The sequence below is a fragment of the Notolepis coatsorum genome (assembly GCF_963971535.1).
Source record: "Notolepis coatsorum genome assembly, chromosome: 9".
NCBI lineage: Eukaryota > Metazoa > Chordata > Actinopteri > Aulopiformes > Paralepididae > Notolepis > Notolepis coatsorum.
Genome location: NC_140173.1, coordinates 65375194 through 65393897, shown reverse-complemented (window position 1 = coordinate 65393897; position 18704 = coordinate 65375194). Strand labels below are relative to the sequence as shown.

Genomic DNA, 18704 nt, shown 5'->3' with positions numbered 1-18704 from the left:
CTAACTTAATAGGATTGAAGTGATATTTGGCCTGGCAAAAAAAAAGAAAAAAAAACGCCTGACGATGTGCATTGGGCCGCGGCTCTCTGACGCCTTATTTTCTGGGTCCCGGCCTGAAAAGTTTGGGAACCCCTGCTCTAGGTCAGCCATCTTATTTTCGTAAAAAAGGAACTAGTCTTCAATCGCCGAGATCTCGGTGGAGTTGGTTTCAGCTACGACCGCCACCTCTGCCATCTCTTCCACCCTAGAGAGCCACGTGGTCGCGCTAGCTACATCCTCCTGGAGCGAGTCCAGTCTGTTGGTTAGCTGCAGCATGCTAGCATCAAGCTCAGCACGGAACAAAGTCCTGATAAATTCATTGTCAACCTCATTTAATGTTCCAATCTTGTTCGGTATTTGTTTAGCCATATCTACTAGGGCTGACCTTCGAATATTTTTTTGGAATTCGAAGCTTCAGGGCCGAGTCCGACCTCTTGAATAACAAACAGCATTGCTTGTTGTAGTTAACAAAGAGAGGCAGAGTTGATTTTGCACCAAAAAAAAATATAATCATATATATATATTTTTTTATAATCGAATTTTATTTTTATATTCGAATCCCATGCCCTAATATCTACGAGGTATAATGTGAGTATGTCGTAAAATTAGCGTCGTAATCAATATTAAAGTGCAGTTACTGCATTCTCGAGACAGCGCCACTACCAGGATCTGGCCGGTACTGCACCTTCGGAGTCCCAATATGCCATTTCCAGGCAAAATACAGCTCTGTGACATGGAATAGGATATTAAAATCGAAAAAAGGAAAAACGACACAGAACCGAGAATCTTCGTTTCCGGCACTCAACCGCTGGGCCACAGAAACTAAGATTCTCGTGAACGCCACCCAAAGGGTTAATGAATATAACTCATCAGTTTTTAATACTATAATATTAGTGTAGCCTAATCTTTATCTGCAACTGTGAAGAAAAACCCCATTGGTTTAAACAGAATGAATAGACTCAATAAATGTAAAAATAAAAAATTCTAATGTTGATTTAGAATTCGAATGCCAACGTAACGAACGAAGGTCCGAACGTTTGGGATCAGCCCTACAATGAGTTGATGTATAATGTGTTTTCCCATTCTGCCTTTTTTATATAGTGGACGCCGCTGGGATTCAAAATGACGGACCCTGATACTTCCGATGAGATCAGCAAAGAGAGATTTGAGGGAACGATCCTTAAAATCGCTGAGAGGACATGCAAAGAGGAGACGTCGCTGGAAAATACCTTGCAGCCTCTGGTGGGTATGATGCCTCTGGTGGGTATGATGTGGGTAGATGCCTCTGGTGGGTATGATGCCTCTGGTGGGTATGATGCCTCTGGTGGGTATGATGTGGGTAGATGCCTCTGGTGGGTATGATGCCTCTGGTGGGTATGATGCCTCTGGGTATGATGTGGGTAGATGCCTCTGGTGGGTAGATGCCTCTGGTGGGTATGATGTGGGTAGATGCCTCTGGTGGGTAGATGCCTCTGGTGGGTATGATGCCTCTGGTGGGTATGATGTGGGTAGATGCCTCTGGTGGGTAGATGCCTCTGGTGGGTATGATGCCTCTGGTGGGTATGATGCCTCTGGTGGGTATGATGCCTCTGGTGGGTATGATGCCTCTGGTGGGTAGATGCCTCTGGTGGGTATGATGCCTCTGGTGGGTATGATGTGGGTAGATGCCTCTGGTGGGTATGTTGTCTCTGGTGGGTATGATGCCTCTGGTGGGTATGATGTGGGTAGATGCCTCTGGTGGGTATGATGCCTCTGGTGGGTATGATGTGGGTAGATGCCTCTGGTGGGTATGATGTGGGTAGATGCCTCTGGTGGGTAGATGCCTCTGGTGGGTATGATGCCTCTGGTGGGTATGATGCCTCTGGTGGGTAGATGCCTCTGGTGGGTATGATGCCTCTGGTGGGTAGATGCCTCTGGTGGGTAGATGCCTCTGGTGGGTATGATGCCTCTGGTGGGTAGATGCCTCTGGTGGGTATGATGCCGAGTAGAGCTGTCTCTGTATTCATAAAGCATCTCAGGATCAGTATCGGTGCTATTCTGAGACGATTTCACCAAGTTACAATGGAGTCGACATGGTTGCACCATCTCAGATTGTAAGAACCTTAATGAACGTTGACTTGTTAAAGGACCAGTGTGAGTCTGACTTCTCTTCATTGTCCGTCTTAACAGATCTTGTGTGCATAGGTGTATAAAATGTTTTGGTAGATCTCCGGCTACCTTTCATACTGATGTTGAAAAGGGGTGGAAATACAGTCCATGAAACCCACTAGGCGTAGGTAATAAATACAGCCTTGTGAAAACCACTACACCTTTTTTACGTCATCAACTGGGAGCACCCAGGAGTTAATAACAAGCGCACCCATCTGAATGAAGGAATTCGACATGCAGGGCTTGTAGTAGAGTGTTAGTTTTATGAGCAGGGCTTGTGTTAGTTTGATGAGCAGGGCTTGTAGTAGAGTGTTAGTTTGATGAGCAGGGCTTGTAGTAGAGTGTTAGTTTGATGGGCAGGGCTTGTAGTAGAGTGTTAGTTTGATGGGCAGGGCTTGTAGTAGAGTGTTAGTTTGATGGGCAGGGCTTGTAGTAGAGTATTAGTTTGATGAGCACGGCTTGTTGTAGAGTGTTAGTTTTATGAGCAGGGCTTGTAGTAGAGTGTTAGTTTGATGAGCAGGGCTTGTAGTAGAGTGTTAGTTTGATGAGCAGGGCTTGTAGTAGAGTATTACTTTGATGAGCAGGGCTTGTAGTAGAGTGTTAGTTTGATGAGCAGGGCTTGTAGTAGAGTGTTAGTTTGATGTGCAGGGCTTGTAGTAGAGTGTTAGTTTGATGTGCAGGGCTTGTAGTAGAGTATTAGTTTGATGAGCAGGGCGTGTAGTAGAGTGTTAGTTTGATGAGCAGGGCTTGTAGTAGAGTATTAGTTTGATGTGCAGGGCTTGTAGTACAGTATTAGTTTGATGAGCATAGCTTATAGTAGTATTAGTTCGATGGGCAGGGCTTGTAGTACAGTGTTAGTTTGATGAGCAGGGCTTGTAGTATAGTGTTGGTTTGATGAGCAGGGCTTGTAGCAGTGTTTGCAAAAGTAAAACGGCAGACTTTTTTATAGCATTGTGTAATTATTATTAATTAATGCATTTGAATGACATTGTGAAATGTAGCTATGATAAAAGGCTGTAGCAAGGCTGTACGTTATATCCTCAAACATTCCTCTTGTCCTTTCAGGTTAAGATAGAAGAGAAACATGAAGAGAGGGGGGAGGGGGAGAAAGAAGGAGAGAAAGGGGAAATGGGAGGAGTGGTAGAGGAGGATAAAAAAGGAGTGATTGATGAGGACAAAATGGAGGGAGTGGTAGAGGAACAAAAGGGAGTGGAGAAGGATGAGAAAAAGGAAGAAGTGAAGGAGGAAGAGGAAAGAATGAAGGAGGAAGAGGAAGGAATGAAGGAGGAAGAGAAAGTGGAAGGAATGAAGGAGGAAGGAGTGAAGGAGGAAGGGAAAGGAGTGAAGGAGGAAGGGGAAGGAGTGAAGGAGGAAGAGAGAGATGAAGGAGTGAAGGAGGAAGGGGAGAAATTGGAGCAGGAGAAGGAGCAGGGGAAGGAGGACAGCGTGGTGAAGAAGTGTGAGCAGGGCCTGCTGGTGATGACGGTGGCTGGAGTACAGAAGCAGCTCACCTTCTGCCCAAAAGACCTTCTGACAACAGCCACCATGATGGTCGGAGACAAGGTGAGATAACTGTCTCTCTCCTTAAAGCAGGTCATGAAATGATATTAAAAAAAATGCATTTTTGATTTTTTATCTTCAGCTGCTATCAATAATTTTTTCCCCTTGTGAAATAATAAATATCTTATTTATCCAATTGGTTAAATAGCCTGAAGAAGGAAAACAAAATATCTCCTGGTGTCAAGTTCACCATTCCGTATTTTCAAGTTTGACAAGGGTTGATTGATTGATTTGATTGATTTTATGTATGGTTCCAAAGACGCAACAAATCCAAGGGATGACATGCAAAAGTGACAACACTTATTTCCAGCACGGTCCCTCCCTGATGTTCTGACCAAAGGACATATACAAATAACATAAAACAACACATAAAGCAAAAGTCCAATACAACAAATCCATATTCTGCATATCTAAAAACAAGTCGATAACATCCTGACCAAATACCATAAAATAGCGCATTTCTTATACCATCATTAAAACAACAATCCAAGTATGACCTGACAGCTATCTGGCCACTTTACCCAAGAGATGAGCGAACCTGACCTATTCCTCTAGATCCTGACCGTTTTATCCTGAGTGGAAGGCTGTTCCACATTGAGATCCCGGTGTAGAAAAATTAGCTCTGAGCAATAGACTTGACCTGGTGCACCTTACAAGAACGAACACTGGCCCTGGTATTGTGTCCATGCTGCGTATGGACCATATTGATCTGATACTTCAGATAGGGTGGGGATTGCAAATGACATCTCTCCCATTGTGGGACCATATGATTGATCAGTCAGACAATTGATCAAAGAATTATAACTTATTAACTTGAAAATGATATTTTACTAACGGTATCCTTCTTCAAAGTAGGGCTGGTCGATATGGCCAAAAATGATATCACGATATCGATATCAATAACGATATCATATCACTCGATATATATAATTATCGATATTGTTATAAGTATTAAAAATATATATATATTTTTTTTAAACAACGGATGTATGTTTATTTTGCAGCAATTCTTTGTCGTTGCCGCCATCTTTAGTGTTACAGCCCCTCACACTCCAGTTCTCAGGCTGCAGCTGGTTTGAAAGCGAAAGTAAACAGGCTTCTCTGCTGGCTGTGGCTCCAGGGGAGTTGAATAGTTCTGGCTCTGCTAGTTTCTTTTCTATCTTTGACACTTTTTTGGTGGACAAACCACTGCACATGTGCACCGTGACTCGCGACTGGAGACCAGCTCTGCTAGCACACATAGCCTACTGTGTACAGACGGTTTCAAACTGTATTTTAAATTAGAAAGCAAACAAAATAAATGGACAAGAGAAAAATAAATCTCAATTTGGTCAGTATTGTCATTTGGACAAGCAAAGCCATTACTTTAAGTTGCAGGCAAGAAAGACAAGTCTGTCCACTGTCTCTGTCCACCTGCAACTGCCATGTTGCAGGTCACAAAAAAGTATTGATTTTTTTTTATTATCAATCGATATCGATTATTAAAATATATCGTGATAATTAATTAACGTTAGCGTTTTATCGCCCAGCCCTACTTCAAGGCGTATTTTTTTTTATTAAAGGCTATAGATAACCTTCAGCAAATGAGAGAGAATGAGAATTGAGCCAGCTAAGCTAACTGGAGGGTGTTCAACTTGTCTAGGTTAGTGCGTTTTAGACTTTCAGTTTGAGAAATCCCTATTTTCCTTCATTATTTCAGCCTTAATTGTATGTGATAGCAGTGTTTTAGTCACTCAATGGTGTTTTAAGAAATCATATCATGATGTTCTGGTTTGAGAAATTGTAAAAAATATGCGACATACAGACGTCCAGTTGGACAGACACAAACACAACCTTCATTTTGGACCTGACAACATTTATTAAATGATGAATTCACAATCATAATGGTTCTTTTGGGAATAGCAATACCGGTACTTTTATTCCAAATCTTTCTAAAAGCTCTGTGGATGTATTATTATTATTTTTCCTTTTTAAATATTCATCTACATAAAGATTATCAATATAACCTTTACATTTTAATTTCACTAATCTCTATAAGCACTTGATGAAATAATTTGATTGGATTCACTTTAATGTCATTGCACATTAGGGGGAAAAAGATAGATACAGCAATATATTGTTATATTTTGTGTGCCGATATATCGATACAGTGGCGCTAGATAATAAAATAATAATAAATAGTAAATGTGCTTGACAATCCCATTTTACTTCAATAAAACAACAATTGGCATCCAACCAGAATGCAAGCGGCAGCTAAATACACAGAAATGAATTTGCCTAACACTAGATACCCAGGTAGAAAAGTGTCCAGATTACATTAATTGGAGACAAAACTCTCAATAACCATCTGAATGTGTTCAAGACTGTTGTAGTTGTGTGATATACTTAGATTTAGGGGTGTAACGATGCATCGATTAATTGAAATGCATCGATTCTAATGTGTTAGAATCGATGCATCGATTTGAATGTTAGAATAGATTATAATCGAAATTAATCAAAATACATTTGTTTTTATTGACCTATAGTCCATTCATGCTGAGTGAATCAGTTCCACCAGCCACATTTGTGTATTAAATTTTTTTTGGGGAATTAACTGATAGAAAATTTATTGAATCGAGGTCAAATGAAGAGATTTCATGATGCATCGAATCGTTGCCTGAATAATCGTAATCGAAATTAATCGTTGTGAGGTTGAATCGGTACACCCCTACTTAGAATGTTGTGCATAATAAATCTGTTGTGTTTTTATTGCGCAAACAAACTAAACGATTTGCTTAACCGTAAAGGTCCGGTTCAACATCGCCACTCACAAGGAGACCAAAGAAGAGCGGGCTACCTATGTTGAAATCCTCCCCGACTCATTTGTGGAATCTACTGAGCAACGGAGACAGGTAAGTCAAGAGTCGGGTATAAATAGGGGCGGTCAGGTGGCGTAGCGGCGATTGCGCTCGTCACCAATGCAAGAGGCTGCGGTCTTGACTCCCGGAGTCAGCATTGCTTGAGGCTTGGGCTGATCGCTATACTAACCCGTTTGGCTGGGTTAGGGGGAGGGCAAGTCATGGGTGGGAATCTGGCGTTGTGGACAGTGACGCCTACAGGTCAGGTCTGGGCGCCTGCTCAGCGGAGGCAGGACTTGATGAAGGCAGCGTGCCCTCCCACGCGTTACACTTCACCAATGAGAGTCCTCGCTGCCAGGTGAAAAAAATAGTCACTGGCTGTCGCCGCACGTGTCGGAGGAAGCGTGCGGATGACTTCAGGGTTCCCTTGTACCGACCAGTAGGAGAACATGTGCACAACAAACAGGTAGGGGAGGGGGGGAATTGGCACAACGACTAAATTGGGATGGGGAGAAAACGGAGACAAATTGGAGAAAGAGAGGATAAAAAATAAAGAAAGAAAGAAAATAAAGTATAAAGGCACCTTCCAAGGCAATGTATACATTGAATTGAACAGAGGGTCGCCGGTTCGATCTCCCAGAGTTGCAGGAGAAACGTGGTCGGGGAAGAGAATGAATAATGCTGAAAAAGAGCCTCTACCCTGTACCCCTGTAAATGTACCCTGTATACATGTTAAAACTAGAAAACAAATTGGACAGCCGTGGACATGGGTTTGCACACCACCATTGTTTCTCAAAGGATGCTGATTGTGCATTTTCTAATTTTACAGATCTTGTTTCTACAAGAAAGTAATGGAGGTTTGCTTGGCACAGTAGTGTATTGAGTGTTATCCCTGTTTGTCTTAGTGTACTGTAGAAGATTGCATCCTCCCTGACAAGTGTTTTCCCTACCAGGGCATAGTGATCGAGTTTGCAGAGAATGGCTCGGGTCTCATCAAGTGCCCGCAGAACCCACAGCTTTACTTCCTCATGTCCGAGGTGATTGAGAGGAAGATCCTTGAGCTGAACGAGAAGGTGGAGTTCAGCGTTATCCCGGTGAGTCCCCTGAATGTTGTGTCCTACTTTCAATGATTTACCATAACAGAACAGATTTGAACCCAGTTCTTACCTGATCTTCCATTCATCCACAGCATGAAAGTGTTCAGGGGGGACATCAAGCCATCCGTATCAAACGTTACACGGAGAGTGTCTTCCTCCCCGTGCGCAAGCTGGGCGGTATGGGAGCTAGCAAAGCAAAGGTGAGTGCGATAATGTTATATACTGTTAATGTCGTTCATGGCTAAGCAAGCTAGATCCCATTCAGATTTCAGTTTTATTGTTGCATCTTTGTCATATTCTCATACAAAAAGAGCAAAATTCTTGGGTCTTGCCCCCTCGACCTACAGCAGGGCTATTCAACTAAATTGTTCAGGGGGCCACATTGTCAGAAACCCAAGGGGCCAGGGGCCGGACTGCCACGGCGCCTCCCCGTGCTATGAATATATGTACACTTGACCCAACACGCAACCACATTTTCACAACTTTTATTTAACTACATTGCGAAAGTAGTATACTTTTCAAAAAAAGTGCTTCATTTATGTGCCACATCTGCAACATCTCCTGCAGAAAGTGCTTCATTTATGACTGTGCAACAACTGCAACATCTCCTCTTCAACATTTCAATATAAAAATAAAATAAAAAACAAACAAGTGCATGATGTGCATCTGAACATTCTAACATCAACACTTGAACAAAAAAACACATTTATAGTGCAGCTGAGCTTATGAAAAAGTGCTTCATGTCTGTGCAACAACAGCAAATCACAGCATCTTATTAGCACTTATTGTCCACTCTTAACTCTCAAACATCAGGGGGGTGGGGGGCAGACAGGCCTAGCCTACATACACACATCTAATGAGAGCGATTGCACTTCTTTGACTGGGCAATGGCAGAGAAAGAGGGTTCATAGGAAGTGAGGGCTACCCGCAAACAGTGATGCAAATGCTCATTTGTCAAGGAGGCACGTTGCTTGTTTTAATGGCATTCATGTGAGAGAAACTGGATTCACAGGTGTATGTTGAGCCAAACATTGTTAGCACAGATATTGCCAGCGTTTTTATTTTGGGGAATGTCTTGACATGAATACACTTTATCCAAAATGTTGTGGTGGATTCATTCTCAAGTGCCTGCTTCAGAGCAGATGATGCTTGCATGTCAATTATTTCAAGTTGCAGGAGACCTTCATCAATGTGAAGTGATGCAAGGAACTCTTGTCCTTTTGTGGAAATAGCAGCTACATTGGCAAATGGGTTGCTCACAAAATGCATCAATTCTCTGGACATGTCAAATTCATCAAATCGACTTGCAAAGTTTTCCCTCAATTTATCAATGAAATCTGTCATTAATTGAGTGACTTTTGGCTCAATTGTGCGTGTTAACGTTGACATGAAAAAAAAAAAGTAAAAAAAAAAAAAATTTGAAGAAATATTTTTATTTTTATTTTTTTATTTTTTTTTATTATCATGTAATCTTTGGCGGGCCGGTCAGAATCATCCCGCGGGCCGGATCTGGCCCGCGGGCCGCCAGTTGAATAGCCCTGACCTACAGCATGGCAATCAAATACACAATAGACCAATACATACACAAAAACACAATAAAAACCAGCATAATTGTGATGTAGGAAAAAGTGAGTGCTGAGAGTGGTTGATATAAAAAGTGCAACAGTAGAATAAAATGTACGCACTTAAAAATACTTAAAATACTAAATATATAAATACACACAATAAAATCATAATTGCTAGCTAGCGCTCCATCTCCATAAACCAGAGCTCTAGACTCAACTTATCACTCTTATAAACTGGACACAGGCCACTTTGTCGGCATAGGTTGGATTCACATTCAACACGTTTTTCTTCATCAGTGTGATCTGGGATTTGAATTCTGTGAACGGGAGTTCCTCTTTTCACACTGTTGAGCACTTGCGCGTTTCATTCTCCTCCGTTGAGCGATGACTAGGCGTGTAACGATTCGATTACGATTCTTCAGGCAACGATTCAATGCATCATGAAATCTCTTCATTTGACCACGATTCGATTAGACACATTTTTGATAAATTTTCTCCCCAAAACATGTTGAATACACAAATGTGGCTGGGGGAACTGATTCACTCAGCATGAATGGACTATAGGTCAATAAAAACAATACACACACAAAAAAAAAAAAAAAAAAAAAAAAAGATATAATCGATTCTAACATTCAAATCGATGCATCGAATCGAACACATTAGAATCTATGCATTTCGATTAATCGATGCATCGTTACACCCCTAGCGATGACTCATGGGAACGAACTTCTAACCACAGTTTGGTCGGGTTCCGGCTGTCCCATCTTTCGCCATCGCCTAAAGACACACTTATTACATTTTTTATATATATATTTTTTTAAATAAATACTAACCTTCTTACTTTCTTCTACCATCATGCACTCTTCCTAATATATTAACACTTTAGTTGCCAAAGGACGAGTTTAGGCGTCCTTCCCCGCCATGCTCAAGTTGCCGAAGACGCCGTAACTCGTCTTTGATATCAATATTTCAAAAATCTGTGATCGGAATCATATTTTCCATCCGCAGCCTTCACACACAGTTCAGAGCTCCTCTCAATCCTCTAGCGGTTCAAGAGCGCCATCTGGTGGCCGATCGGCAGAAGCGCCAAACAGGAAGTGATGTGGCTGAAGTGCTGATCACCCATATTACTTCCGGCCACTCTCTATAGCTCCCGCGACTCCATCTTGACACAATACATAGCGATCCGTTGCCAATAACTCGATAAACAACATGATTTGGACGTATATACCATTATACAACCTGGAAATGGACCGGGTATTTTTACATCCCATAATGGAAAACTGTCTACCCCACGCTGATCGCCCAACGGCCCGCGGAGACTGGGGTGAGTTTTAGCGTGTAATATTTCCGTGTTCGATACTAACTGATCTGATGAACATATGTCCCACATTAGATGAATGGTATAACGCTGCCCACGGAATTATAAACGCCCCCTCGCCCATCCGGTCAACATCAGATGACGTGTAGTAACTTCCAGAAGTACTTCCAGTTGGAATTTTTTATATCGCGCTGATTGCTATCAAACTGTATTTCATCATCAATATAATGCATTTGGGGCTATAAATCACGTTCTGGAGAAAGCTGCAGAAAGAGATGAAAACATACTTATACTTTAGATCATATTTTAGTATGAATATGTGAATGAAAAAGTTTAACGTTGCTACACCATGAACAATACATATAGGACCTTGAATGGGCCCTAATAATGGCAATCTAGCAATAGAATTTAAAAAGTTATAGCCCTGCAAAGAAGGGGAACTTCTCCATGTTAAATAGAGCTGGCAACGGATGGTATATCATGAATTTAGCCTTAGGCAATCAAAGTGTTAACATGCCTGCCCTCTACTACTATGCACTCAACACTGCAGCACTCAAGTTTCAACACTGTTTGATGTATTGTTTGACATGGTTCAGTACATACCTCAGTTTTGAAGTCACGGTTCGGTATGGGTTTTCGGTACAGTGGGGGAAAGTTTGGCTTTCCATGTTACACTCAGGGGTGATGTAGTAGTGTGCAGTAACTGTTAAGTAGGGCTGTCAACAAATATTCTATATTCAAATTAGGCCTGTCCCCGACTAAGGATTTGTATAGTCAACTTTGATTGGCCAAAATTTGCAGATAGTCGACTGGTAAAAAAAAAAACATTCCATTTGGGCTGTGGGGGGTGCTTAATGTCTGAAGGAGTCGACTGAAGGCTTCTTGTCCTCTGTGAAAGCCTGCAATTGGTCCACTGATGGATACTGACGTGATATTTGTCGTCGGGGTGAAATCCTCTGCCCGTTTTCTTAGGCAGTTAGCCTCGCTGGTATGACTGCTCCATTAGCCTTAGCCACGCTTCTAGGCCTCTTTGCTTTTGGAAATGATGATAATCGGGGTCAGCCCTAATTCAAATATAATAATCGACTTGTTAAAAAAAATAAAAGATGAATAACATTTTTTATTATATTAGATTGTGGAAAAAAACATCGGTCGCGAAGACAGTGATTTGCACTCTGAGCATCTCAAGTCCCGGTTGGAAATACTTTGGATTTTGATTAACTCGAGACTATGTAAACTACAGCTGGCCTACCGTCTCTTTTATGCTAACGCTATTTTGGGAGTTCTAGTGTCAAGAATGTAAGTAGCCTACTTTTCTGTTTTAGCACTTTAAATAAAACGTTATTGAATAGAGAAAGAAGCGTCGTGCAGGTCCTGTTTCATGCCAAGGAAAAGATATCGCTTCATGTTTATCACACCTTGTTCGGAGGCGCGTTGCTGTGTATGAAATGTCCGTTCTATAGTCCATTCTATATGCCGTAAACTATCATTAATTTGATCTCAGAGAGACATTGTATTCGTTCGGTACACAGCGCATACTGAACCGAAGGTCCAGTACTGAAACAGTTTGGTTTGGTACGGATACGTGTACTGCTACACCCCTACTGTTTGATGAACATTGTTACTCAGCTGAAAGAGTTGTACCATTCCTGCTGACTTGTCGTACAGAACTTGTAAGTCGCTCTGGATAAAAGCGTTCAGCTAAATGACTAAATGTTTCCTCGTTGTGTAACGTGGTTTCCTGTTTGTTACTGTCGTTGTGAAACGTGGTTTCCTGTTTGTTACTGTCGTTGTGTAACTTCAACATTTCAAGTTTCGCTCTAAACAAGTTCAGGGTCTGGTGGTGGTTCAGACCCTGTTTTCTCTCTGTGTGTTTTCTCGTCTTGCCCTTTTTCTCCTTTTTTCCCCTCTGTTCACTTCTCAGGGCACCTTGGTGATGTACTTCCATGACATACTGTCTCACACCCATAGCCAGGTTTTCATAGATGCACTGGAATTTCCAGCTATCCTTCTGCTTTGTTTACATTACACTTGATACATTAGATCTAAATGTTTTTAAATGTGTTGCCTAGCAACATCTGACCGTTTTAAGACCTAGGTTATATAGACTTCTCAGGTGGTGAAAAACACAACCCCAATTACCTTTTTTCCTACCTATGGATTTGGGGGACTATATATTAACTACTGTAGCCTAATTCTAAGAGCCACATTGCTACAGTAACACTAAATGACCGGATGTCTGATTTTCATTACACCCCCACTATGAGAATGCACTGAAGCTGGTGACGTCAGGGGACCTGAGCTATAGTAGCTTTGAGTAGCAAACCGCTGCTTCGAAATTCAAAATCCTACATTATCAGAGGGAAATCGATATTAGAAGACATTGTTCCAGCTGGTTTAATATCACATTAATCTCCCCATGCAGAAGGAACCACCCTCCCTTATTTGGGCAGAACAATTAGGACATGTGTCTATAACATTACTTTATTGTTTGATGTGTTGCCTTAAAATCATATTCTCTGTCTACTGTAGACGATGACAATCAAACTGAAGATGGAGACACTGCCCAAGGGCTCTGAAGACCCTGGGTAAGTAAATGTAGTCCTTACAAAAAGAAGGATCTGGACAGGATCACATTGACAGACATTCACAAGAACTTTAAGCCATATCATGTGCCTTAAGTTAAGCTGTAGGGTCCCCCAATTGATTTTGATCATAAATCGATCAATACAGACCGTATTAATTAATGTTGTGTTTCTTGTAGCCAAGAGTAAAGACCTTAACCCTATCAAAACAGCAGTCAAAGTGTATATTTTCAGCACTACGTTTGTTTACTGATGTTTTTAAGATTGACCAAAAAATGCTAATTCTATCTCTTTTATCATAAAACCGCGAGGAATGACTACATCCAGATTTAACACTGTCATTGGAAAGAGGAGCTTTTTCCCTATCCATAGATGTATGATTTGGCCATAATAAGGTCAAGGTCCATTATGAATGTATAATTCAAATTGATTATAATTTATTACTGTATCTACAAATCCTTCTGTTTAATCATCTTCCCTTTATTCATTTGCTTAGATATTTTGTACACTTGATCTCAAGAAGGTGGTGAGAGCTCAGTGAGCGAGCTCGGATCCATCACAATTGTAACATTGTGTTATTCACCGGCAAATATTTACCAAAAAATCATTTATTTTCTCCTTTGTTTCATTACTATTTACTCATGCCTAGTAACAGACACAATATTTCTGACACTGGGAATACATACCTGGTCCCTAGATGTTCCTAGATACCAAGAACATGCTAATTGACCTTGTAGAAGTGGAGCAATCTTCCATTTACTTAGGCATGTACCTTTAGGCGACATTTCGGAAAAAATATGGCTACAGCTTAACAGGTTAAGGTGAAATAAGAACAAAAACTCAACGGGTCGAACTCATCAGTATCTCTTTCATTTCCTATGTTTTAGCACAAAGAAACCAGACGCAAAACCTGAAACAAAACCTGAAACTACCAAGATGAAAGAGGTGGTAAAAAACCTGAGAGTGCAGGACAGCAAAGCCGGCACTGGACGCAGAGAACACATGCCCTTTACACCGAGACACCCCAGGTGAATAGGCAAATATACTTTTTTTTGTTGATTTTGAGATTTTGTTATATTTTGCTTCCTAAACATGTCTTCTATGAAACTAGTGACAATAAAACGTCAATAACACACATTTAGTTGTTTATTTTACTTCATTTTGCCTTATTGCATCCATAAATGTGCACATATTTAATGGAAAAGTGCCTAATTTGCATATATAAACATAAAATTCTGAAAACTTGCAATATATTTTTTCTTAGTTTATATGTACATAACAAACTGGGAAAGTTTCATAGTAATATCTATTCAAATATTTTTTGCCTATTAGGGGGTACTACACTGTACTACACTGTTTGTAGCCTGTGTGTAGTTCTGTTCAGTTCAATAACATCATTATTATTATTATTCAGTTATCAGGCATGTGTTTAGGTTGTCGATTACTAATGGTTTGATTAGGTATTGTGTTTATAAATATCTGTTTAAAAAAAAAGTATGGCATTTTACAATACAGAACTTTGAAGGCATTTTCCCAAAAATGAGTTTTATGAGTTTTTCCTCATACTCTGAGCCAGAAATCTCCACTTCAGTAGCACTCACATACACCAAACCTTCCAGTTCTATTCATATCTATGTTCTGAAGGTATTTACAGAAGGGTGTGTTGAAATCGCATTCATACCCTGATTTATATCACATTTTATTCCTAAAAACATGGCTAAATATGGAATTTTACCATAGAATTGGACTGAATGGAGTATTTTCTGATTTATGGAGTGATAAAAAGAGATCCAAAATCCCCTCTGTAATAACCTTTGGCTCTAATATGTCAACAAAATGAAACTATAATTTTGAAAATGGCTTTATCCAATGTTCAGATTTCTGTCCTGGAATTATATGCAAATGTGTGCATATTTAAGTAGATCATGCCTCATTTGCATATTTAAACATACTATTTCAGAAAACTTGTAATACAAAAAAGTCTTGTCTTAATATAAGTAATCAACTGGGGAAGTTTCGTTATGATATCTATTAGTAAAAATGTTTACCCTATTCACCTGTAGTGTCTCGCCTTAATCATATGCGCAGATTCGGTCGCAGCAGGAGTAGAAGCAGGAGCCCAGCCAGAAAACACCATGACCGTTACAGGGAGAGCGTCAGCAGGCACAGCGCCAGCAAGGACCGGGACAAACGCGGGAGCAAAATAATCCGGAGCCGAAGCCGAGAAAGGTCCCACACACGTAGACACAGTCGCAGCAGGAGCAGGAGCAGGGAGCGAAGCAGAGACAGAATGTCCAGGAAGAGGAGCAACACCAGCAGGGAGCGAGAGGGCAGCTCCAAGATGAGCAGAGAATCCATCGGCGCACCTCCCAGGCGTGGTGGCGTGGTGGACGATGAGCTGGCCAGGAAAACGAGGGAGTTGGAGGATCTCAACGAGATGATCGCTTACAAAAAAGGTCTCGTGGACATGGAGCCACGTGATCCCATAGATCCACGTGGTCCCATAGATCCACATGGTCCCGTAGATCCAGGACAGCGGACCTGCATAGACTATGACCATGGGAGGATCACGGCACCAGTCAAGTCCATCCTGAAGAAACGCACAGACAGTCCTGAACCATATCGCTATAACCCTCCTACTCTTGAACATATTAATTCCTATGATGATCCATATGACAGTCCTTACAGTGATCGTCCTCATGACGACCGCTATGGTGATCGTCCCTATGGCAAACAGCCCTATAGCGACCGTTCCTATGGCGACCAGCCCTATGTAAATCGCCCCTATGGAAACCAACCCTACAGCGATCGTCCCTATGGTGAGCGTTCATATGGTGACCGCTACGATGTATATGACGATGCCTACAGAGACTCTCCTTGTGACAGCACTTACAAGGATGATCCATATAAACGGCATTCAACTGAGCCAAGTCAGGCACCTGAGCCCCTCCCAACCCGTGGTCCTGCCCCTGCTGCTCAGCCTCCTCCCCAGCAAGCCAGTCCAGCTCCTTCCCAGACGCTCTCCACACACCAACCTCTCGCTCATCATCCTGCTCCCAGTGCCTCCCTTGCCGCTGCTCATTCTACTCCAAAACAACCTCCTTTCAGGCCACCCTCTCCTAAAGAACCTCCCCCCAAAAGCCCTCCCCCAAAACCAGCCAATCCTCCTGCTAGCCAATCATTACCAAGTCAAAACCCTGCCTTCAACCTCTTCCTTAGCATGCTCAATAAGGGTGTCAAAAAGACCAAGGACAAGGTTGCTGACGGTGTGAAAATCCCAGATGATGGCCTGCTCCCTCATGAGCGAGCAATTCAAGATGGCAGCGGCTTCTCTCGGATTGTGGGGTTGGCACAGGAGCAGCGTTACACCAGCGGTGCGTCCCTGATGGAGGAGGAGAAGACGCCAAACCCCAGGACGTCATCAGTGCAAACTAGCAGTGAAGAAAGTAAGAGCAAGGTGGAGCAATGCGACAAGATCCAGAACCTTTTCCGTACCATTGGGTTGAAGTTTGGCACGGGTGACGCAACCAAACTGGCCAGTAGGGCCCAAGAGAAAATCTACGGAAAGAAGGAGCAGTCTTTATCAATGGAAGGAGAGGGTGGCCACACGTCCTCTAAAGGGGAAGATCAGCACCACAGTCGAACTGGTTCCATCGATAGAGAACATATCCACTCCCCCTCCCCTGTGAAGTCCTCTAGTCGGGAGCATCACGGCAGCCGCCAACGTGTCGAAGGATTACGAAGTGAGTACGAAGGATTCCTAGACCAGCTAGAACTGGAGGCTAAAAAGAGGCACACTCTAACCCAGACAAGAGGGGGTACGCCTGACTACACAACTCTAACCCAGACAAGAGGGGGTACGCCTGACTACACAACTCTAACCCAGACAAGAGGGGGTACGCCTGACTACACAACTCAAACCCAGACAAGAGGGGGTACGCCTGACTACACAACTCAAACCCAGACAAGAGGGGGTATGCCTGACTACACAACTCAAACCCAGACAAGAGGGGGTACGCCTGACTACACAACTCAAACCCAGACAAGAGGGGGTATGCCTGACTACACAACTCAAACCCAGACAAGAGGGGCTACGCCTGACTACACAACTCAAACCCAGACAAGAGGGGGTATGCCTGACTACACAACTCAAACCCAGACAAGAGGGGGTATGCCTGACTACACAACTCAAACCCAGACAAGAGGGGGTACGCCTGACTACACAACTCAAACCCAGACAAGAGGGGATACGCCTGACTACACAACTCAAACCCAGACAAGAGGGGGTACGCCTGACTACACAACTCAAACCCAGACAAGAGGGGGTACGCCTGACTACACAACTCGAACCCAGACAAGAGGGGGTATGCCTGACTACACAACTCAAACCCAGACAAGAGGGGGTACGCCTGACTACACAACTCGAACCCAGACAAGAGGGGGTATGCCTGACTACACAACTCAAACCCCGACAAGAGGGGGTACGCCTGACTACACAACTCTAACCCAGACAAGAGGGGGTACGCCTGACTACACAACTCTAACCCAGACAAGAGGGGGTACGCCTGACTACACAACTCTAACCCAGACAAGAGGGGGTACGCCTGACTACACAACTCTAACCCAGACAAGAGGGTGTACGCCTGACTACACGGCTCTAACCCAGACAAGAGGGTGTACACCTGACTACACGGCTCTAACCCAGACAAGAGGGGGTACGCCTGACTACACAACTCTAACCCAGACAAGAGGGGGTACGCCTGACTACACAACTCAAACCCAGACAAGCGGGGATACGTCTGACTACCGGTACACAACTCTAAAGCAGACACGCATATCGCTACATGGATGGCCTCTAGGAAGCAGCACACAGAGCTCCATGGTGCCTGACATGGGGCTCCCGCCACCACTGGCTGCTCAACCATCCTATGTCCCGCCACCACCGCCTGCGCAACCATCCTACGTCCCGCCACCAGTGGCTGCTCAACCATCCTATGTCCCGCCACCACTGGCTGCTCAACCATCCTACGTCTCGCCACCAGTGGCTGCTCAACCATCCTACGTCTCGCCACCAGTGGCTGTTCAACCTCCCTTGCGGTTTGGCCATCCTCCTCCTGGATCTCCACAGGGTTTCCCTCCTTTTACTCCGCCTGCCATCTGCTCCACTGGTGTAGTCCCTCCCTTCTTGGGGCAGCCGATCATGGTCCTGGACCCTACCGCAGAGCCCATACCTCAAGTTGTTCCATTGGCTCGAGCGCTGAAGGCTACGGCTAGTACCACGATAGCTAGTACCACGAGTGGTGACTCAAGTCAGTCAGCCATCTCTTTGACAGTCGCAAGATGCCTAAAGGTGATTGAAACTGTGAAAACCCTGGCCAAGCCTAAATCTGTCCAATTTTATTTACAACCTGGTGCTGTTGATGAATCCACCTCGGAGGATGACGTCAAAACGAAACAGAAGGAAAAGGTATTTTACTATATATAGGTAGTATAGTTATACTTTAGTGGTGACTGCGGTTTATTCTCTGAATACCATGAGTCGGTTGCACAAA

The 18704-nt window shown here is 43.0% G+C and overlaps 1 protein-coding gene across 2 annotated transcripts in view; it reads left to right on the top strand.

Moving 5' to 3' along the window:
• The window catches only part of LOC311234887 (uncharacterized protein), a 98259-nt gene that overhangs the window by 69445 nt on the left and 10110 nt on the right, over positions 1-18704 (top strand). For both annotated transcript variants that reach the window (XM_084322149.1, XM_084322148.1), the window contains exons 13-20: positions 1141-1281; positions 3253-3750; positions 6534-6638; positions 7538-7678; positions 7774-7881; positions 13100-13155; positions 14040-14180; positions 15241-18619. In XM_084322149.1, coding sequence (XP_084178275.1) covers positions 1141-1281; positions 3253-3750; positions 6534-6638; positions 7538-7678; positions 7774-7881; positions 13100-13155; positions 14040-14180; positions 15241-18619 — 4569 coding nt within the window. The remainder of the gene's footprint in view (positions 1-1140; positions 1282-3252; positions 3751-6533; positions 6639-7537; positions 7679-7773; positions 7882-13099; positions 13156-14039; positions 14181-15240; positions 18620-18704) is intronic.